This window comes from Lampris incognitus, chromosome 3 (genome assembly GCF_029633865.1).
Source record: "Lampris incognitus isolate fLamInc1 chromosome 3, fLamInc1.hap2, whole genome shotgun sequence".
Lineage (NCBI taxonomy): Eukaryota > Metazoa > Chordata > Actinopteri > Lampriformes > Lampridae > Lampris > Lampris incognitus.
In genome coordinates this window covers 55,921,507-55,940,698 of record NC_079213.1, presented here as the reverse complement: position 1 = coordinate 55,940,698, position 19,192 = coordinate 55,921,507, and the positions used below count along the sequence as shown (strand labels likewise).

At 43.0% G+C, this 19,192-nt stretch overlaps 1 protein-coding gene across 3 annotated transcripts in view; it reads right to left on the bottom strand.

The window, feature by feature from the left end:
• The window catches only part of kdm4aa (lysine (K)-specific demethylase 4A, genome duplicate a), a 61,941-nt gene extending 43,029 nt beyond the window's left edge, over positions 1 to 18,912 (bottom strand). For all 3 annotated transcript variants that reach the window (XM_056275727.1, XM_056275728.1, XM_056275729.1), the window contains exons 1-9: positions 18,822 to 18,912; positions 17,041 to 17,205; positions 14,962 to 15,137; positions 14,353 to 14,467; positions 12,257 to 12,450; positions 8,651 to 8,700; positions 8,221 to 8,324; positions 2,247 to 2,384; positions 831 to 1,927 (exon numbers count right to left, since the gene is read on the bottom strand). In XM_056275727.1, coding sequence (XP_056131702.1) covers positions 831 to 1,927; positions 2,247 to 2,384; positions 8,221 to 8,324; positions 8,651 to 8,700; positions 12,257 to 12,450; positions 14,353 to 14,467; positions 14,962 to 15,137; positions 17,041 to 17,178 — 2,012 coding nt within the window. In that variant the 5' untranslated portion in view covers positions 17,179 to 17,205; positions 18,822 to 18,912. The remainder of the gene's footprint in view (positions 1 to 830; positions 1,928 to 2,246; positions 2,385 to 8,220; positions 8,325 to 8,650; positions 8,701 to 12,256; positions 12,451 to 14,352; positions 14,468 to 14,961; positions 15,138 to 17,040; positions 17,206 to 18,821) is intronic.
• Positions 18,913 to 19,192: the final 280 nt, after the last annotated feature.

Sequence of the window (19,192 nt, the reverse complement as noted above, 5' to 3'; positions counted from 1 at the left end):
TGCCACAGGGCTAAAAGAAAGTATATAGTTTAGGCGAACATTGCAGAAAGATGTGTGTTATTGACGGGTTGAAGAGCTCAAGTGACCTCTATATTTGTGAGAAATATCCACAACAGGGCTTGAATGAAAGCTAAGAAGGTCCCCTTTAAAATGATACCAAAGACAATATTATAGAACATTGAAAAATGTCCTGACCATGGGGCTAAACCAGGATATGCACCAGCGTCTAAAATGCAATTTACTTTAGGGGGTGGTTAACTTCATGAGCTGATAACTGTGATACAGCTGCCACTCAGGAATGGTTATCATACCAAAATATCATCTACAGACATGGATCCTTTCAAAAATTATAAGTAAGTTTTGCCACCTTGAGTGTACCGAAATAGGAAATTTTGGGCTCTGGCCCATGGACTATTGTTTTTAATGACAATAAATTGAATTGAATTGTACTGTAACCTGTGACATCACGTGGTTGGTTGGCTTGGCTGAGTTCAACAGATGCAATGGTAGAGACGGTGAAAGATGGAGATAGAGACAGTGAAAGGACAGAAGACAAAAGGCACGCCACTATTATATTGCTCCTGGATGTAAAATTACTTTTACAGGATTACAGCCAAGGACAAAACAGGCCATTATCATAAATTGCCGCTGAAATGGAGGACAGTACTGAATAATTTCTGTACTGCCAGAATTCTTCATTCTGTCATATTCAAGAATAAACCATATGGTACTTAGTACACAAAGCTCACATATGCTAACCAGCAACACACAGGACACAACATTCACTGTCAAATGAATAGAGCATAGATGCTGCGAGTATGATTACAGACCTCTGCTCATCTTGCACGATTGAAGCATCCCTGGCAGCCGCCTCACAGGGACCGTCCTCAACTGGCTCCGCCTTCTCTTCTTTCAAAAACTCCTCAACTGGCCCCGCCTTGTCTTCTTTCAAAAACTTAACTGGCTCCGCTTTGTCTTCTTTCAAAAACTCAACTGGCGCCACCTTGTCTTCTTTCAAAAACTCCTCAACTGGCTCCACCTTGTCTTCTTTCAAAAACTCAACTGGCTCCACCTTGTCTTCTTTCACAAACTCCTCAACTGGCGCCGCCTTGTCTTCTTTCAAAAACTCAACTGGCTCCGCCTTGTCTTCTTTCAAAAACTCCTCAACTGGCTCCGCCTTGTCTTCTTTCAAAAACTCAACTGGGGCCGCCTTGTCTTCTTTCAAAAACTCCTCAACTGGCTCCACCTTGTCTTCTTTCAAAAACTCAACTGGCTCCGCCTTGTCTTCTTTCAAAAACTCAACTGGCTCCGCCTTGTCTTCTTTCAAAAACTCAACTGGTGCCGCCTTGTCTTCTTTCAAAAACTCCTCAACTGGCTCCGCCTTGTCTTCTTTCAAAAACTCCTCAACTGGCTCCGCCTTGCTTTCTTTCAAAAACTCAACTGGTGCCGCCTTGTCTTCTTTCAAAAACTCCTCAACTGGCTCAACCTTGTCTTCTTTCAAAAACTCCTCAACTGGCGCCGCCTTGTCTTCTTTCAAAAACTCCTCAACTGGCTCCGCCTTGTCTTCTTTCAAAAACTCAACTGGTGCCGCCTTGTCTTCTTTCAAAAACTCTTCAACTGGCTCCGCCTTGTCTTCTTTCAAAAACTCCTCAACTGGCTCCGTCTTGTCTTCTTTCAAAAACTCCTCAACTGGTGCCGCCTTGTCTTCTTTCAAAAACTCCTCAACTGGCTCCACCTTGTCTTCTTTCAAAAACTCAACTGGCTCTGCCTTGTCTTCTTTCAAAAACTCTTCAGCCTCTGGCGTGGGCTTGGAGTGGTCAATAGGTGTAGTGTCCTTCCCTGCCTTCCACAGCTTGTAACGATCTGGCTGGAACTTGCGCACAAATACATCCATTGAAATCTTTACCATGTCCTGACGGCAGGAACACTGAGGGGGAAAAAAAAGGAGATTACAGCTAATTCACAGCCCAAATGCCGATGGGTCATCAATTTGCATACCGGGACATGTCAGCTCCAGATGCTTGAATTGAGTATTAGGGATTTTTTTTTTGTATTGCATTTACAATGATACCTTTTTCAGACTGGCATTAAAAATAAATACTTCAACCAATTGCACCAAAATCACACACACAGACATCATGATAACCATCCATTCCCTACACAGTAAGAATGTAAACATTTCCTGTCATCCTAGATGACTGTCCTTAGCACATGAGATCATTAATACATTCAAAGACATTGTGTACCAGTGTTGCTTGTTTGCCATAATCAATCCATCGCTGAGTAGCAAAGTTGGTGGACTCGGCACAGTTAAAGCCATGGTTGAAACCAGCATGGTAACCAAAGGGAAACGTCACAATGAACTGGCCAGCCTCTTGAGTGACCTGGACATCAGGTAAAAACACATGATTAAAAGAGCTCAGATGTAAACTACTGGATTCATATCTTATTTTCGTTCAACAATCAGAATCAACGTTACTGGCCAAGTGTGCATGCACACAGGGAATTTGACTCTGGTTCACATCACACACACACACACATACACACACACACACACAAAGAAAAAACACAAGAAATAAATGGAACAACAACAGAACATTGGAGGCAAGCATGTCTGCACATGCATGACAAAGACGAATCATTATGGCTCATGTCATGGCAATTATTTAATCCTACTCTGACATTAAATGAGGAGCGAGATAAAAATATCTTACAGTACTGTCACACAATTTTAAGACATGTTCAATTATTTTGCTGGGAGAATTTAACTCGCTTTTGCATAACACCCAAAATACAAAGCAGGCCTGCTGCTGCACAACAGCATTGTTGGAGGCTGTGTGGGAGCATGGAGGCTGTGTGGAGCATGGAGGCTGTGTGAGAGCATGGAGGCTGTGTGGGAGCATGGAGGCTGTGTGGGAGCATGGAGGCTATGTGGAGCATGGAGGCTGTGTGGAAGCATGGAAGCTGTGTGGAGCATGGAGGCTGTGTGGAGCACGGAGGCTGTGTGGGAGCATGGAAGCTGTGTGGGAGCATGGAAGCTGTGTGGAGCATGGAGGCTGTGTGGGAGCATGGAAGCTGTGTGGGAGCATGGAAGCTGTGTGGGAGCATGGAGGCTGACCACTCGCACATTCTCTGGAAATGCACAAAGATAAGGTTATATTGGCAGAATGTAAACGTAGGTATCAACAATATTATGGGATATGAAATCCCAAACACTTGCCCTGTGATGCATCTTGGTAACACTGATGATGATGTGATGAGAGGAGATCTCTACTTGACTAAAGTTTTACTTGCAGCAGTAAGAAAGACGTTACCACAAACTGGCGTAATGTTAACACTCCAAGACAGGAAGCGTGGATGGAAACTGTCGAAGACATTTTTGTCATGAAAAAGTGGACACCCATTTTGAGAGTCCAAGAGAATATATTTAAAAAGAACTGGAAAAATGCAACATTGATATGGGAAATGACACTGACGAAATGAACGCCTAATTAAAATATTTGTGTGAATATTGAAATATCTCCAGACAACTATTTTTTTTATTATCATTTTTATCTGTTTGTATATCTTACTGTATTCTTCTTGTGTTGATGTTTTTGTACTGTTGTTTATATCTTTTTGAAAACTTAATAAAAACTTAAGTGAGAAAAAATATATGTTCAATGAACAGCCGCACATGCCCATATGTTTGAAATTGCTGATCAGTACAGTTCAGTGTCTCTTATAGGGCAGTTGTGTGTTCCTCTCCTCCTTATCTCATGTCCTCCAGCTCTCATCCACCAAGGCTACTTCTCCGATTACTGTGCACACACTTGCTACACTCAGTGAGCTCCTACACATTCCTCTGCTATCAGCCAACACTTAACAGTAGGCCTTTATCTGTGCACCTGGAGGAGACGCCTTATGAAACCGCCTCTGTTCTGCTACACATGGACTTTAAGCATCCATCTAAGCAACGTTATTTGTTGTTATTCGTCCGTCGCAGAGATGAGGACCATCTAGTCATGCTGTGGTGGATGACTGATGACTTGTGCGATGATTAAAGTGAGAGAGAGTTGTGCATCATCAGCCCCACTCTCTCGTCCGTGACCACCTACTACCAGTGGCAAGACTAGCGAGATGACTGGCAGTGGCGACGGATGCAGATTTTTCCTCAGGGTTTCTTCCCGAAGCCTTTCTCATAAATGAGTACACCAGCAAGGCAGCAGAGTTTTTAAATCAGAGTTTTCCTTCTCCTAGTTTGGCTGCCAACCAAGGCCAACGAGTCCAATCGACCCACCCGGTTATACCGCCAGGAACCTGGTCACCCCCGCAGCAGATTATGTGAAAACAGGAGGTACCACGAGAAGCTGCTGCTGCGGACACATTTGCATAGGAGCGGCCATATGCTAAGGTACTGATGGACCTGCAGCGATCACTACACCAGGAAGAGAGAGGCCACTGCACCACTTCACATTCCTTTTGGCAAGTACGACATCTGGCCCAATACTCACCACCTCCCAAGCAATGTAGAATAAAGTAAACATGGTATAGGTCATACATGGTGAAAGATTAAAAGTAAGAAAATGTCACATATGAATTGCCCTCAAAACCCCCCCTTTCTGTTTACTTTTCATCATGATCAGTAACCTATGGAGGTCACAGGAGCACAGTTGATGCCTCCACAAGTCTCTTCCACCGTTTATGGTGATTGAGTTTGGTTGAGTCATCATGGTGTGTCAGTAGGGGGAGGACCTGGTGGTCCCTATCTCCTCTCCAGGTATGGATGGCTGTTGGTTCACAGAGGAACTCATTCGCCTTTTGACAGGTTTTGTTTTTAGTCCTGCTGGGTGTCCACACACCCTCCCCCCAACAACCCAAGGGTTGAAGTCGGGGTGCCAGTTTAGTTGCCAACGACCCAACGGTTGCAGTTTAACGTCGTACCCACGGTCGATTACTTTTAATCAACAACAAATCGTCTAGATAAAGCATCAAAGAAAACATGACAACGGATACACATCCTGGGGAACATCTTACCTCACACAGAATGACTGTGAGGCCTGTCTGTCCTGTCAGTTGTAAGCCAACTGACATGCATCAGGTTTACACCAACACACTCCATATAAATTCAGTAGTCAGACAGAAGTCACAATCATCCCATGTCCTCTCCAACCAAACACCTCACCTCACTCTTGACTAGAAATGAGTAAAAGATTGGAGAGGTGACCTACACTAATCTGAGCAGCCATATCACAAGAAAAACCCAGTGTTGACCTTTGGGAAAAACTTATGTGAATGCTCAAAATCCATCTAAACACAAGATAGTCCCCAGTAACATCAAACAATGAATAAATGATGAAACAATAAATGAGATATATTGATAACACACATGTAGACTGGTTACAAATTAACTAACTAAGCATTAACATAAAGAAAGGAAAAGAAACCAATAACTCAAAATAAAGGAAAGGGTCTTGGGGAACTACTCTATTAAATGAAGTGACTGTAGACACTTGCTAGAAATCCTCATCATCACCATCATATGGTGGAACCCAGGGGTCAGCAAAATGTTGAACTCGTGCAGCATTAAGTACAGTCTTAATACAATATTTACAGATCACACCAATCATACAAGTAATGATGAAACACAGAAGAATACCCATAAATGACGCACCCACAGATACCAAGGGGCCAAACATCTTTTACCCCTTGTTCAGTATGATTTTTCAATTCTGATATTTCAGCATCATTGCTAGTAATACTATATGCACAGCATTCAGCGGAGATCACCTTACATACGCCACCCTGTGAGGCTAACAGGTGGTCCAGCGCCATCCTGTTTCCAGTTGCTACCATAGATTGCCACGATAACACTATTACATTTTCTGTAGCGCCATCTTGAGAAGACAAATGCTCATGCCAGGCTGTCGTTTATAGATTTCTCCTCAGCCTTACCACGATCCAGCCACATATGTTAGAAGAAAAGCTAATTCATCTCTTCAGACTGGATCTTCATCTAGTTGGCTGGATACTGGACTTCATGACTGATAGGTCCCAATGTGTGAGGGTTAATGGCTCCTTTTCCAATCAGCTGTACTCTCCTACCGGTTCCTCTCAGGGCTGTTGCCCCTCCCCGTTCCTCTACATCTTGTACACTAATGGCCGTCGCTATAGCAACCATACCAATAGACCTATATTCACATTTGCGGATGACTCTGTGATTGTGAGTCTTCTTGAAGGGGAGACGGGACAACATGAACCTGTGGTCGATGACTTTGTGTCTTGGTGTGATGAGTCCTTTCTCCACTTAAATGTGTCTAAAACTAAAGACATGATGATCAGCTTTAGAAGGACTCCTCCTAGTCCTGTACCAACCAGCATTAAAGGTGCCGACATGGAGCTTGTGGACAGCTACAAATATCTGGGGGTTGTTCTCCACAACACACTGCTTTGAAACTCATGTTGCTTCCACATCACAGAAGGTCCAACAAAGACTGTTTTTTCCAGAGGAAAATGTGCTCATATAGTGTCTCCTCCCAGATGATGACTCTCTTCTATACAAGTTTTATTGAAACAGTTTTAATGTACTGTACTGTTGCTTGGCTTGGTAACTTGACTCTGGCCAATAAAAAAAAGGCTTGATAGGCTCATCAAATGGGCACCTTTACAATAGGAAGGTGTTCAGAAAGGCACAATAAAGGCACACAAAGGGACAATAAAGACACTTTGACTTTGACATGTCCAACATCATCTAAGCGTCTCGCCGTGGCCGTGACAGCAGCTGTAGAGATGTTCACATGACGTTCTATGACAGTAGAGTGACTTGATCTCTTCCTGAGCTGCATATACGTATACCTTACGAGGAAACAGCTATAAGCCTGATCACCACACATCACACAGTACAGAATGTTATCTTTACTGTCCCATTACAACGAGTACTGACTGCGGTTATTTCATAATAAACATAATCTCAGTGTGTGTGGGCCCTGTGATGACCTGCTGGCCTGTCCAGGGTGTCTCCCCGCCTGCCGCCCAATGACTGCTGGGATAGGCTCCAGCATCCCCGCGACCCTGACAGCAGGATAAGTGGTTTGGATAATGTATGCACAACAGGTATGTCGCTACTATGAAGAGTTTTGTTATGGTTGAGTAATCAACAACCTATGCCCGTATATTATACCATCCATCCCCCCATCATCCAAACCGCTTATCCTGCTCTTAGGTTCGCGGGATGCTGGAGCCTATCCCAGCAGTCATTGGGCATCAGGCAGGGAGACACCCTGGACAGGCCATCACAGGGCCGACACACACACACACACATTCACACCTAGGGGCAATTTAGTACGGCCGATTCACCGGACCTACTTTGGACTGTGGGAAGAAACCAGAGCACCTGGAGGAAACCCACGCAGACACGGGCAGAATATGTAAACTCCACACAGACGACAACCTGGGATGACCCCCAAGGTTGGACTACCCCGGGGCTCGAACCCAGGACCTCCCTACTGTGAGGTGACGGTGGTAACCACTGCGCCACTATGCCACCGATATATTATACCATATTGCTTATATACTCTATTGCCCATACACTATAGCATATACCATACAACAATCCACAACCCATCATGCCCATATACAATACTATATACTCCCTCTATATTACACTATATCATCTTATGTACCAAAAGTACACACTATATATTCGTCTACCACCAGCCTCACAACTACATACTATATTATATACCACATACAGTACTATATACTCCCTCTATATTACACTATATTATCTTATGTACCAGAAGTACACACTATATATTCATCTACCACCAGCCTCACAACTACATACTATATTATATACCATATACAATACTATATACTCCCACTATATTACACTATATCATCTTATGTACCAGAAGTACACACTATATATTCATCTACCACCAGCCTCACACCTACATACTACATTATATACCTATGTTACAACCACAACAATAACAGCAACAACCAGTGTAACCAGTGTACAGCAGTTATATGTGTATTTACAGTTGTACATTTGTATTGTGTTGCACATCTGGTGTAAAGAGGTGGTGCACATGGTAGATGTGTAGGTGAGACACGTCGACCAGAGGGGGCCGTTTACAAAGTGTCATATTTACATGATAAGTGTGTATTCCTGCACCGTGCTGTTAAGTGTTCACGAGAGCGATGGCCTCATCAGCCCAGCTCAGTATTACATGTTACCTTGTCAAATGGTATGCTGTACTTTTTCAGGACTGAGGGGGAGATCAGGGTCATCTTGTGCCGCAGAAAAGCTTCACAACTCTGAGCATTCCCTGGAAAAAACCCTGGAACAAAAACAGCAAATGAGAACATTTGAGATAAATATATGTTTACTGAGTGTCCCTGTTCGTGTATTTAAATGAGGTGGGGATGTCTTCTTTGTCTCTAAGAGGCACAAGATATACTGGCTAACATAGCCTCCATGTGAGCTCGCTGGGCGTGCCAACATGTGTGTCTGTCACACTGAAACTGACTGGAGGCTTGTGATGCCAGGTGAATTAATTACAACACTGCTGATGATTTACTGAAGTGCAGTTTTAGCACAACTACACAAGCACATCATCATTATAACACCATAACTAGGATCGTCCTTTAAGAACCCAACACATACCCTTGGCAAGTCGTTCTAATCTTTTTCCATGTTCTGGTGGGACAACGTACCTGAGGAAGAACAGGAAAGCTATTGGAAACACTAAGACACATTTATTCATTTATTTATTTGGATGTTTCTCCCTTTTTCTCCCCAACTGTACTTGGCCAATTACCCCACTCTTCCAAGCTGTCCCGGTCGCGGCTCCACCCCCTCTGCTGATCCGGAGAGGACTGCAGACTACCACGTGCCTCCTCCCATACATGTGGAGTCACCAGTCGCTTCTATTCACCCGACAGTGAGGAGTTTCACCAGGGGGACGTATAGCGCGGGAGGATCACGCTATTCCCCCCAGTTCCTCCTCCCCCCTGAACAGGCGCCCCGACCGACCAGAGGAAGCTTTAGTGCAGCGACCACGACACATACCCACATCCGGCTTCCCACCAGCAGACACAGCCAATTGTGTCTGTAGGGACGCCCGACCAAGCTGGATGTAACACGGGGATTCGAACCGGTGATCCCCATGTTGGTAGGCAACGGAAAAGACCACTATGATACCCGGACTAATCAAATTTATTGAAAAAAAAAAGTATTCCCTTTTCTGAGACAATTCAGACATTTTTTTTTCCTTTGGCAAAGACAATTTTCATGATACTGATTTTAGAAGTGTATAATCATTAAGTATGGACTGATCACATGTATACTTAACATATTAACTATGGACTGATCACATGTAGTATACTGAACATATTAACTATGGACTGATCACATGTATACTGAACATATTAACTATGGACTGATCAAATGTATACTGAACATATTAACTATAACTGATCACATGTATACTAAACATATTAACTATGGACTGATCAAATGTATACTTAACATATTAACTATGGACTGATCACATGTATACTGAACATATTGACAGTGGACTGCTCACATGTATACTGAACATATTAACTATAACTGATCACATGTATACTGAACATATGAACTATGGACTGATCACATGCATACTGAACACACTAACTATAACTGATCACATGTATACTGAACATATTAACTATGGACTGATCACATGTATACTGAACATATTAACTATAACTGATCACATGTATGCTGAACATATTAACTATAACTGATCACATGTATACTGAACATATTGACTGTGGACTGCTCACATGTATACTGAACATATTAACTATAACTGATCACATGTATGCTGAACATATTAACTATAACTGATCACATGCATACTGAACATATTAACTATAACTGATCACATGCATACTGAACATATTAGCTATAACTGATCACATGTATACTGAACATATTAACTATCACTGATCACATGCATACTGAGCATATTAACTATAACTGATCACATGTATACTGAGCATATTAACTATAACTGATCACATGTATACTGAACATATGAACTATGGACTGATCACATGTATACTTAACATACTAACTATGGACTGGTCACATGTTTACTGAAGATATTAACTATGGACTGCTCACATGTATACTGAACATATGAACTATAACTGATCACATGTATACTGAACATAAGAACTATGGACTGATCACATGTATTCTTAACATATTAACTCTGGGCTGATCACATGTATACTGAACATATTAACTATAACTGATCACATGCATACTGAACATATTAGCTATAACTGATCACATGTATACTGAACATATTAACTATCACTGATCACATGCATACTGAACATATTAACTATAACTGATCACATGTATACTGAACATAAGAACTATGGACTGATCACATGTATTCTTAACATATTAACTCTGGGCTGATCACATGTATACTGAACATATTAACTATAACTGATCACATGCATACTGAACATATTAGCTATAACTGATCACATGTATACTGAACATATTAACTATCACTGATCACATGCATACTGAACATATTAACTATAACTGATCACATGTATACTGAACATATTAACTATGGACTGATCACATGTATACTTAACATATTAACTATGGACTGATCACATTATACTGAACATATTAACTATGGACTGCTCACATGTATACTGAACATATTAACTATGAACTGATCACATGTATACTTAACATATTAACTGTAACTGATGACATGTATACTGAACATATGAACTATAACTGATCACATGTATACTGAACATATTAACTATGGACTGATCACATGTATATTGAACATATTAATTATGGACTGATCACATGTATACTAAACATATTAACTATGGACTGCTCACATGTATACTGAACATATTAACTATAACTGATCACATGTATACTGAACATATGAACTATGGACTGATCACATGCATACTGAACATATTAACTATGGACTGATCACATGTATACTTAACATATTAACTACAACTGATCACATGTATACTGAACATATTAACTATGGACTGATCACATGTATACTGAACATATGAACTATAACTGGTCACATGTATACTGCTCATATTAACTATGGACTGATCATATGTATATTGAACATATTAATTATGGACTGATCACATGTATACTGAACATATTAACTATGGACTGATCGCATGTATACTGAACATATTAACTATGGACTGATCATATGTACATTGAACATATTAACTATGGACTTATCACATGTATACTGAACATATTAACTATAACTGAGCACATGTATATTGAACAGTTAGGCTTCAGTCATGCCTAACTCTTTTAGAACGTTGTATTAGACAGGGAAATCCTGCCTAATTAGAAAAAAATTACACGAAATTTCAGTTTCAGTTTAATTTATATAAAATTTAATAAAAGAGGGGCGTCCGGGTAGCGTAGCAGTCTATTCTGTTGACTACCAACACAGGGCTTGCTGGTTTGAATCCTGTGTTACCTCCGGCTTGGTCGGACGTCCCTACAGACACAGTTGGCTGTGTCTGTGGGTGCGAAGCCGGATGTGGGTATGTGTCCTAGTCACTGCACTTGCGCCTCCTCTGGTCAGTCGGGGCACCTGTTTGGGGGGGGGGGGATAACGTGATCCTCCCACGCGCCACATCCCCCTGGTGAAACTCGTCACTGTCAGGTAAAAAGAAGCGGCTGGTGACTCCACATGTATTGGAGTAGACATGTGGTAGTCTTCAACCTCTCCGGATCAGCAGAGGGGGTGGAGCAGCGACCCGGACAGCTCGGAAGAGTGGGGGAATTGGTCAAGTACAATAGGGGAGAAAAAGGGAGGAAATCCAAAAATAAAATAAAAAAATTAATAAAATAAATTATTATAATTTGACGAAAAATGTTTGTGTTTCAACATTTATTTATATCTTAACATTAATTTACCAAGACAGTTTTTGCTATGATAACATTCTTCTCCCTGTGCAAAACCTGCTGCAACCTAGTTCACGTAGAGGACTCCATCAGTCTCTTGGACACGTGCCACAGGAACATTTTTTATCCCGTTGAGAGATTAAAATTGGTTGTGATGAGTAATTCTTCAAAATTTAAATATTTTAAAGCAGTTAAATGTGACCTGAGGGAAAAATGCAAAACTTGTTTTCTTCTACATAGTGTTGGTTTCTGACACAAAAGGGACATTTCAAGTGGCTTTACCAGGATTTGGGCTCTCCAAAGTGCAGATAGTTGATGCTGTAGAGATCCATGTCTTCTGTGTGCCAGGCGAAGGCGCTCTTCCACATGCCAAAGTAGAGGTAAGGTGTGTTAACGCCTTTGATCTTGATGCCGCTCTCGTTCTCCACGGTGTCGAGAATGGTGTTCAGATGGCCAATGTTCCACTCAGCTACATCCTGAGGAGGAAGAGGAGTGTTCAAGTCAGGCAAAATAATTCTTATTTGTTTCAGAGTCTGAACTTTTTTCTTTCCATTACCTGATCAGGGAACACTAAAGAGAAGAGGAACGGGTTTGTAATGTAAAGTAACCTCAACTGTCACTCAGCCCTTCAACTTAGCAGGGTCGGCGACATCGGGTGGTGAACTTGCGACAGTGAGCTGCAGGATACCTGAGCACGGCCTGCCTGCGATCTGAGGTAAATCAAAGTTACCAGGAGAACTAACACCACTACTCGCAGCTAACGCTATCACAGCCCACATACTGCCCTGTCACCCGCGGAACATGGAGTCATCGGAGTAGGAGGAACTGCAGTTGAAGGTGATACAAGCATTATGCACACTGCCAGGGGAGCGCCTTGTGGACTTCCAGCTTGGTCGGGCGTCCCTACAGACACAATTGGCCGTGTCTGCTGGTGGGAAGCCGGATGTGGGTATGTGTCCTGGTCGCTACACTAGCACCTCCTCTGGTCGGTCGGGGCGCCTGTTCGGGGGGGAGGGGGAACTGGGGGGAATAGCGTGATCCCCCCACGTGCTATGTCCACCTGGTGAAACTCCTCACTGTCAGGTGAAAAGAAGCGGCTGGTGACTCCACATGTATCGGAGGAGACATGTGGTAGTCTGCAGCCCTCCCTGGATCAGCAGAGGGGGTGGAGCAGAGACCGGGATAGCTCAGAAGAGTGGGGTAATTGGCCAAATACAACTGGGGAGAAAAAAAAAAAAAGGGGGGGGGGGGGAGTCTGAAGTAAGAAACACGCACTGGGACGCCAGCAGGCCACAGTGGGACAGTTACAGTCTCAGAGGACGTCACACAGTGAAAACAAGGAGATAAAACAACGCCACTGAAGGCTAAAAAAAAACAAACAAAAAAAACACTTTTTACTAGTAAAAAAAATACTGGGGGAATGTTCAAAATGCAATATCACATCCACCAATGTTTCAATCCACAAACTTTTTTATTTCTTCGTTTCACTTTTGACACATTCCAAACTGAATTAAGATGCAGAGTGATTAATTTTTTTTTATTATTCCCCATTTTTTCCCCCAATTGTACCTGTCCAATAACCCCACTCTTCCGAGCCATCCTGGTCTCTGCTCCACCCCCTCTGCTGATCTGGGGAGGGCTGCAGACTACCACATGCCTCCTCCCATACATGTGGAGTCACCAGCCGCTTCTTTTCACCTGACAGTGAGGAGTTTCACCAGGGGGACGTAGCGCGTGGGAGGATCACGCTATTCCCCCCGGTCCCCCCCCCCCCCCCAAACGGGCGCCCTGACCAACCAGAGGAGGTGCTAGTGCAGCGACCAGGACACATACCCACATCTGTCTTCCCACCCACAGACACGGCCAATTATGTCTGTAGGGACGCCCGACCAAGCTAGAGGTAACACGGGGATTCGAACTGAAGATCCTTGTGTTGGTAGGCAACGGAATAGACCGCCACACCACCCGGACGCCTCAGAGTGATTAATATTAAATGCACAAAGAGCTTCCCAATTTTTATAACTCGATCCATCCATTATACAAGCCACTTATCCCAACCGGGATAGTGGGATGCCGGAGCCTATCCCAGCAGTCACTGGGCGGCAGGCGGGGAGACACCCTGGACAGACCGCCAGGCCATCACTGTTTGTAACTACATGGAATATTTTTGCCCAGATACACGTGTACCAGCACCCTAACACCTGCAGTCTGGCTGCCAAGCGAAGCATGGATGCCATTCTCAACAGAAGCATGTTGTGAGGTGTCTTAAGAGAGGGAGCTTTCTGAACATGCTAATGAGTATTGGTTTTGGTGAAGTAAGAACACAATGGGAACAAACTAAAATTACAACTCAAAACTTGTAAAAAGGTGACACTTACTGGATCATACAGGGTGCCACTGACATCTGCACCGTACAGCGGGGGATTGAATGTCAAGTTCTTCCAGAACTTCCTCTCCAGCTCCTCAAAATCAGCATATCGGGGATTACAGAACCTGGAGTGAAAAGGTTTTGGGTAATATTTAGGTTAACTACTAAAAGACAAACAAAAACATTAAAATTTGACATAGGGGAAGGTTCGGGATTTTTAGAACTAGTAACTAGGATTAGCTCATTTCTTGACCTGTCATAATTACTTCCTCAATTATCTTCATCTTTTGCATGACACCTGATGATGCCACGGCCATGTAAATATCAACTGTTGCATATCTATGTTGCACGAAGTTAGCCTGAGAGAAATGCCAATAAAGGACATTTCTCTCAAATACACAAATGCCAGGGTGGAGCCAACACCATCTATCTGAATAGTAACTGGAGATGATTGGCTTCCAAAATTCCCAAACATCCCATCTGAAGCACAGTCTGCACTATAACCTCACAACCATAGGATACCGAGTATTAACCTAAAACCTCAACAATATGCAAGTAAGCACTAAACAGCCTCAGAAAAATATTACTTAGTTCAGTACTTGACTGAGCAGAAACTGACTTATCCATGTTGGAAGTCTTCCGAAACTCGCGGACAGTCATGGGCTTCTTCTGAATGTTGTACTGTGTGAAGAGGCCCGACTGGCCCGTCACAACCTGCTGAATGGGAGCAGGGATCACCAGCTCATCAATGTCATCGTAGGACTGTCTAGGCTTCCAGTCTTTAGGTGGAACAACCTAATAAAGAAATGAAGCAGATGACATTCTGTCAGTAATCTCCTCAAACTTTTTTTGGTCCTGTGTAGTTAAAAGACATTGAGCGTTGCACTGTCTACATCATTACTAACAACATATATCACTGGACTGTGTCACAAGACATAGTCTCACTTGGCAGCCAGACTTTCGACGATCAGTAAAAAGCCTGTTTCTCACCGTCCTTCAACAAACTCAGGAACCACCTACTTTGAAAAGATCTTTTGAGTGACATTCAAAATGGCCACCTACAGATTGTTGGTTTGGCTTGATGTTTGGGAGCAGTCAATTTTGAGATGGTGCTACCAGAAAAACAGATCAATGTGAAAATAGTCTTCACATACAATGGCTTGGCGGCCTCAAGTGACACAAACCCATCAATTGACTCTCGGACACAAACGCTCATTGTTCTTACTGTTGCAGTAAGTTCTTCGTTTTGATTGCTGCTCTGGTTTGTTTCTTGGCAGACTAATAAAAACCAATGTACCCACGCCATCCAGAAATGCGTAGACACGCTTGTGATTGACATTGTGGATAGCCAATGAGACTGGAGCCTTCAGAGTCTAGAAGTGCTGAACAGCTAAAGCCTAGTACACAGTGCACAACTCGAAGAGATTTCTAAATGGAGAACAAGTAACACTTAAAGACTGATATCCGCTAGTCTCTGTCCTAATGTATGTCATATTGAACAACTGGAAATCACTGGGGGTGACAGATTACAAGACTCCCTGAGATGCTTCACAATGAATCCTTGTAATTCACAGTGAGAAATACTGCGAGGTCGCCTATTTCAGGTAGCCATTCAAAGGGCAGTAGACCAGGAATAAGAAAAGAATCCAGTGTGAAAGTACAAAACAAAACAATAATGGAGACTAAGCAAGTGTGCGTCACTGTTGCTGCCGAGGATTCTTTTATGCTCATATATATATTTTTTTTTTCAACCACCATTGCTTTTATCTGAACAATGTTTTTAGTGACGTTCGACTTAAAGTGGGTATTCCACTTATGCTGGAAAGTTCAATGGTTGTTGCCTGTCAAGGACATGAGAGTCCACCCGAGACCAGCAAGAAAATTAAACAGGTTTTATTTTGTCTTAAGAGTCTAAGGGCCCTGACTCACCAGGCCGACGGTTGGCCGTCAGCCAATATCGGGCCGTCGGTGAGCATCTGTGACCCTAGTTTTTGCGGTGTGTCCCGCACCGTCGGCACTAGTCGGACCCCTGTCAGCAGCTTTTCAAACAACCCAGCATGTTGAATCAGCGGAGCCCGTCGGTGAGAGAGATCATTCTGATTGGCTATTCAGGTTAGCGCATCAGTGCAGAACGTACATGCTAGTTGGCCATCGGCTATAGTATCTGCGGTGTGTTCAAGTGCTACTTCTGGGCCCAGAAGGCAGGCGACATGAAGCGACACAACAGTCGGCCTTCGTTGCCGCTAGTCGGTTCGGCGTGTCTGGGCCCTAAGAGGATGTCAAGAGCACTGAAACTGAGTCCCTCAGGGTGCCACAGTAGACGTCTGTCACAGGAGCACGCTGTGACTGTCCTAAAGACTCTTGTAATTATGCAAACAAAGGTTAGGGCTGAGAGTCTTAAGGAAAGTTGCCTAGTTTTAACCTAACTTAAACAGACTGTGCCTACAAGACCTCAAGTCACAGACATTGTGGCCTCGCGAAGCTACACTGGATTCAGCTTTCTGGACATTAACCAAACATGTGTGTACTGCTGCTACAGCACTGGGACTGTTTGATTAAACAAAGACACAGCTGAGAAGAGCAAAGACAGCATCAACTTAAGACTTCATCTGTAAGGTAAAGAAGAAATAAATGCAATTCAGAGGGGAAAGAAAATATGGCTATTTCATAAACACTTCAAACCCCACAGTCAACTCACTTTCACCATCCCAGCCTTGTGTGCTCCTTGCGACTCCATGTAGGCGATGTACCGACTGAAGTCTTTGAATTCCTCCTTTGAGGGGTGAAAGGTCATTATCCTGAAGTTGGCAGTCTGAGCTGTAGCGTCTGTGGTCATCCTGGAAATGTTACTCTGACCTGCACACTTTGGTCAATGGAAAATTAAAAATTCACGGTTAAATGTTTATCACCATCACACCAGTACAGACAACTTGTAAAGTTTATCATATTGTAGCTCCAAGATCAGAGATGTGATAAAAGCCACGGTGGACCTTCTAAATGTTACACATTTACACTGAGACACTTCTAAAGACAGGAAAAAAATATTTAGGAAAAAAACAAAACAAACAAAAAACAACATAGTCTGATGCAAACATAGTGTATGTCCTGACATCGATGCCATACATGCCCAAATAATTAATGCATTTCACAAACTGAGCTTAACTAGGATGAAATAAATGTAAAGATTGGTTAGTTAGGTTTGTAGCATTATTTGCTACTGAACAGCTTCAAGCAAAAGAGCATCCAAAGTACTGTAAAAAGTACTGTAAAGAGGTGTCTCTTAAACTTTTCAGTCTGTCCAAACTGAATGAGTTGGGTGACACTGTGGTGACGTGCTGGTGAATGTTTCATGTGGGGAACCATCAAGAGCACACCCTTGACCAGTTTTCCTTTTATTGTTTTTCTGAAATTTTTTTTTCTATGAACCATTACTGAGAATAAACCGCTGTACTTCATCACTGGAAGCATAATTTGTTTTCCTGATCAACAATAACTCACAAACCCTGACTACACTTAACAAGAAACTGTGGTGCTGCATTACAATGATCACCTTGCTCAGAAATACTGTGGTAGAAATACTGGGGTGGAAATATTGTGGTAGAAATACTGTGGTGGAAATACTGTGGTAGAAATACTGTGGTGGAAATACTGTGGTGGAAATACTGGGGTAGAAAAACTGGGGTAGAAATACTGTGGTGGAAATACTGGGGTAGAAAAACTGGGGTAGAAATACTGTGGTGGAAATATTGTGGTAGAAATGCTATGGTGGAAATATTGTGGTAGAAATGCTGTGGTGGAAATACTGTGGTGGAAATACTGGGGTAGAAATACTGTGGTGGAAATACTGGGGTAGAAAAACTGTGGTGGAAATGCTGTGGTGGAAATATTGTGGTAGAAATGCTGTAGTGGAAATACTATGGTAGAAATACTGTGGTGGAAATACTGTGGTAGAAATGCTGTGGTGGAAATACTGTGGTAGAAATACTGTGGTGGACTAGTCGTGAAGAGACTTTAGTCAGCGTTTCACTGGCAGTGACAGAACACTTGTAAGACCTCACAGGGACTTAGCTCGTTTTTATTTGCGGAATGATTTCTGTTTAACCCGGTCCACGGCCAGCTTCATAAAAACAAACAGACGTCGAGCTAACGTTAGCTTGCAGGCTACCTCGCTGACTAGATTGTTCTGCGCATCGGTTTTATAGAGTAGCACACAAGAAGCCATTTTCAGCCAGACTCGGGAGACAACATCAAGTTACAGACCAAATTAGATGCTGGAAGTGGCCGTGTCAGTTTCTAGCAACAAGTCCGGCGACAGAGAAACAGCCGCTAACTGTGCAGAGACTGACAGTTGTCCCCGCTCTCTCTGAGCTAGCTTAACTAGCAAACATGGCTCGCTGCACATCGCCAGCTCTCAGCACAAACATATCGTTTCCACCCGAGGAGCCACGGCCTGGTTTCACGATACAGAGGCGGACTTACATGAGCTCAGCGGCAGCTGACTTGTCCTCCAGAAGCAGGCTAGCGGACTGGAAACACAGACAATCACCCTACGTTGGCAACACAGTCCTCCATTTTTTCACTGTCGCACGCATGCCCAGTGTGCGTTTGTTTACAACCAGCAGGCAGGGGGCGTGTGTCTCTCCCCGGTCAGGCTAATCACGTAGCATATGGACAGATAGACTCCGCCCCTCTATATATTATGATAATTGCTTAAACGCACCTAATGATCTGTTGATTTGACTTGGACGTTCATTTTGTGGGGTTTTTTTCTCTATTTTATTTTTTTAACAAATTTTATTCATAAATTGCAAGATCAATCAATCAACACCAATACATACAGACATATATGC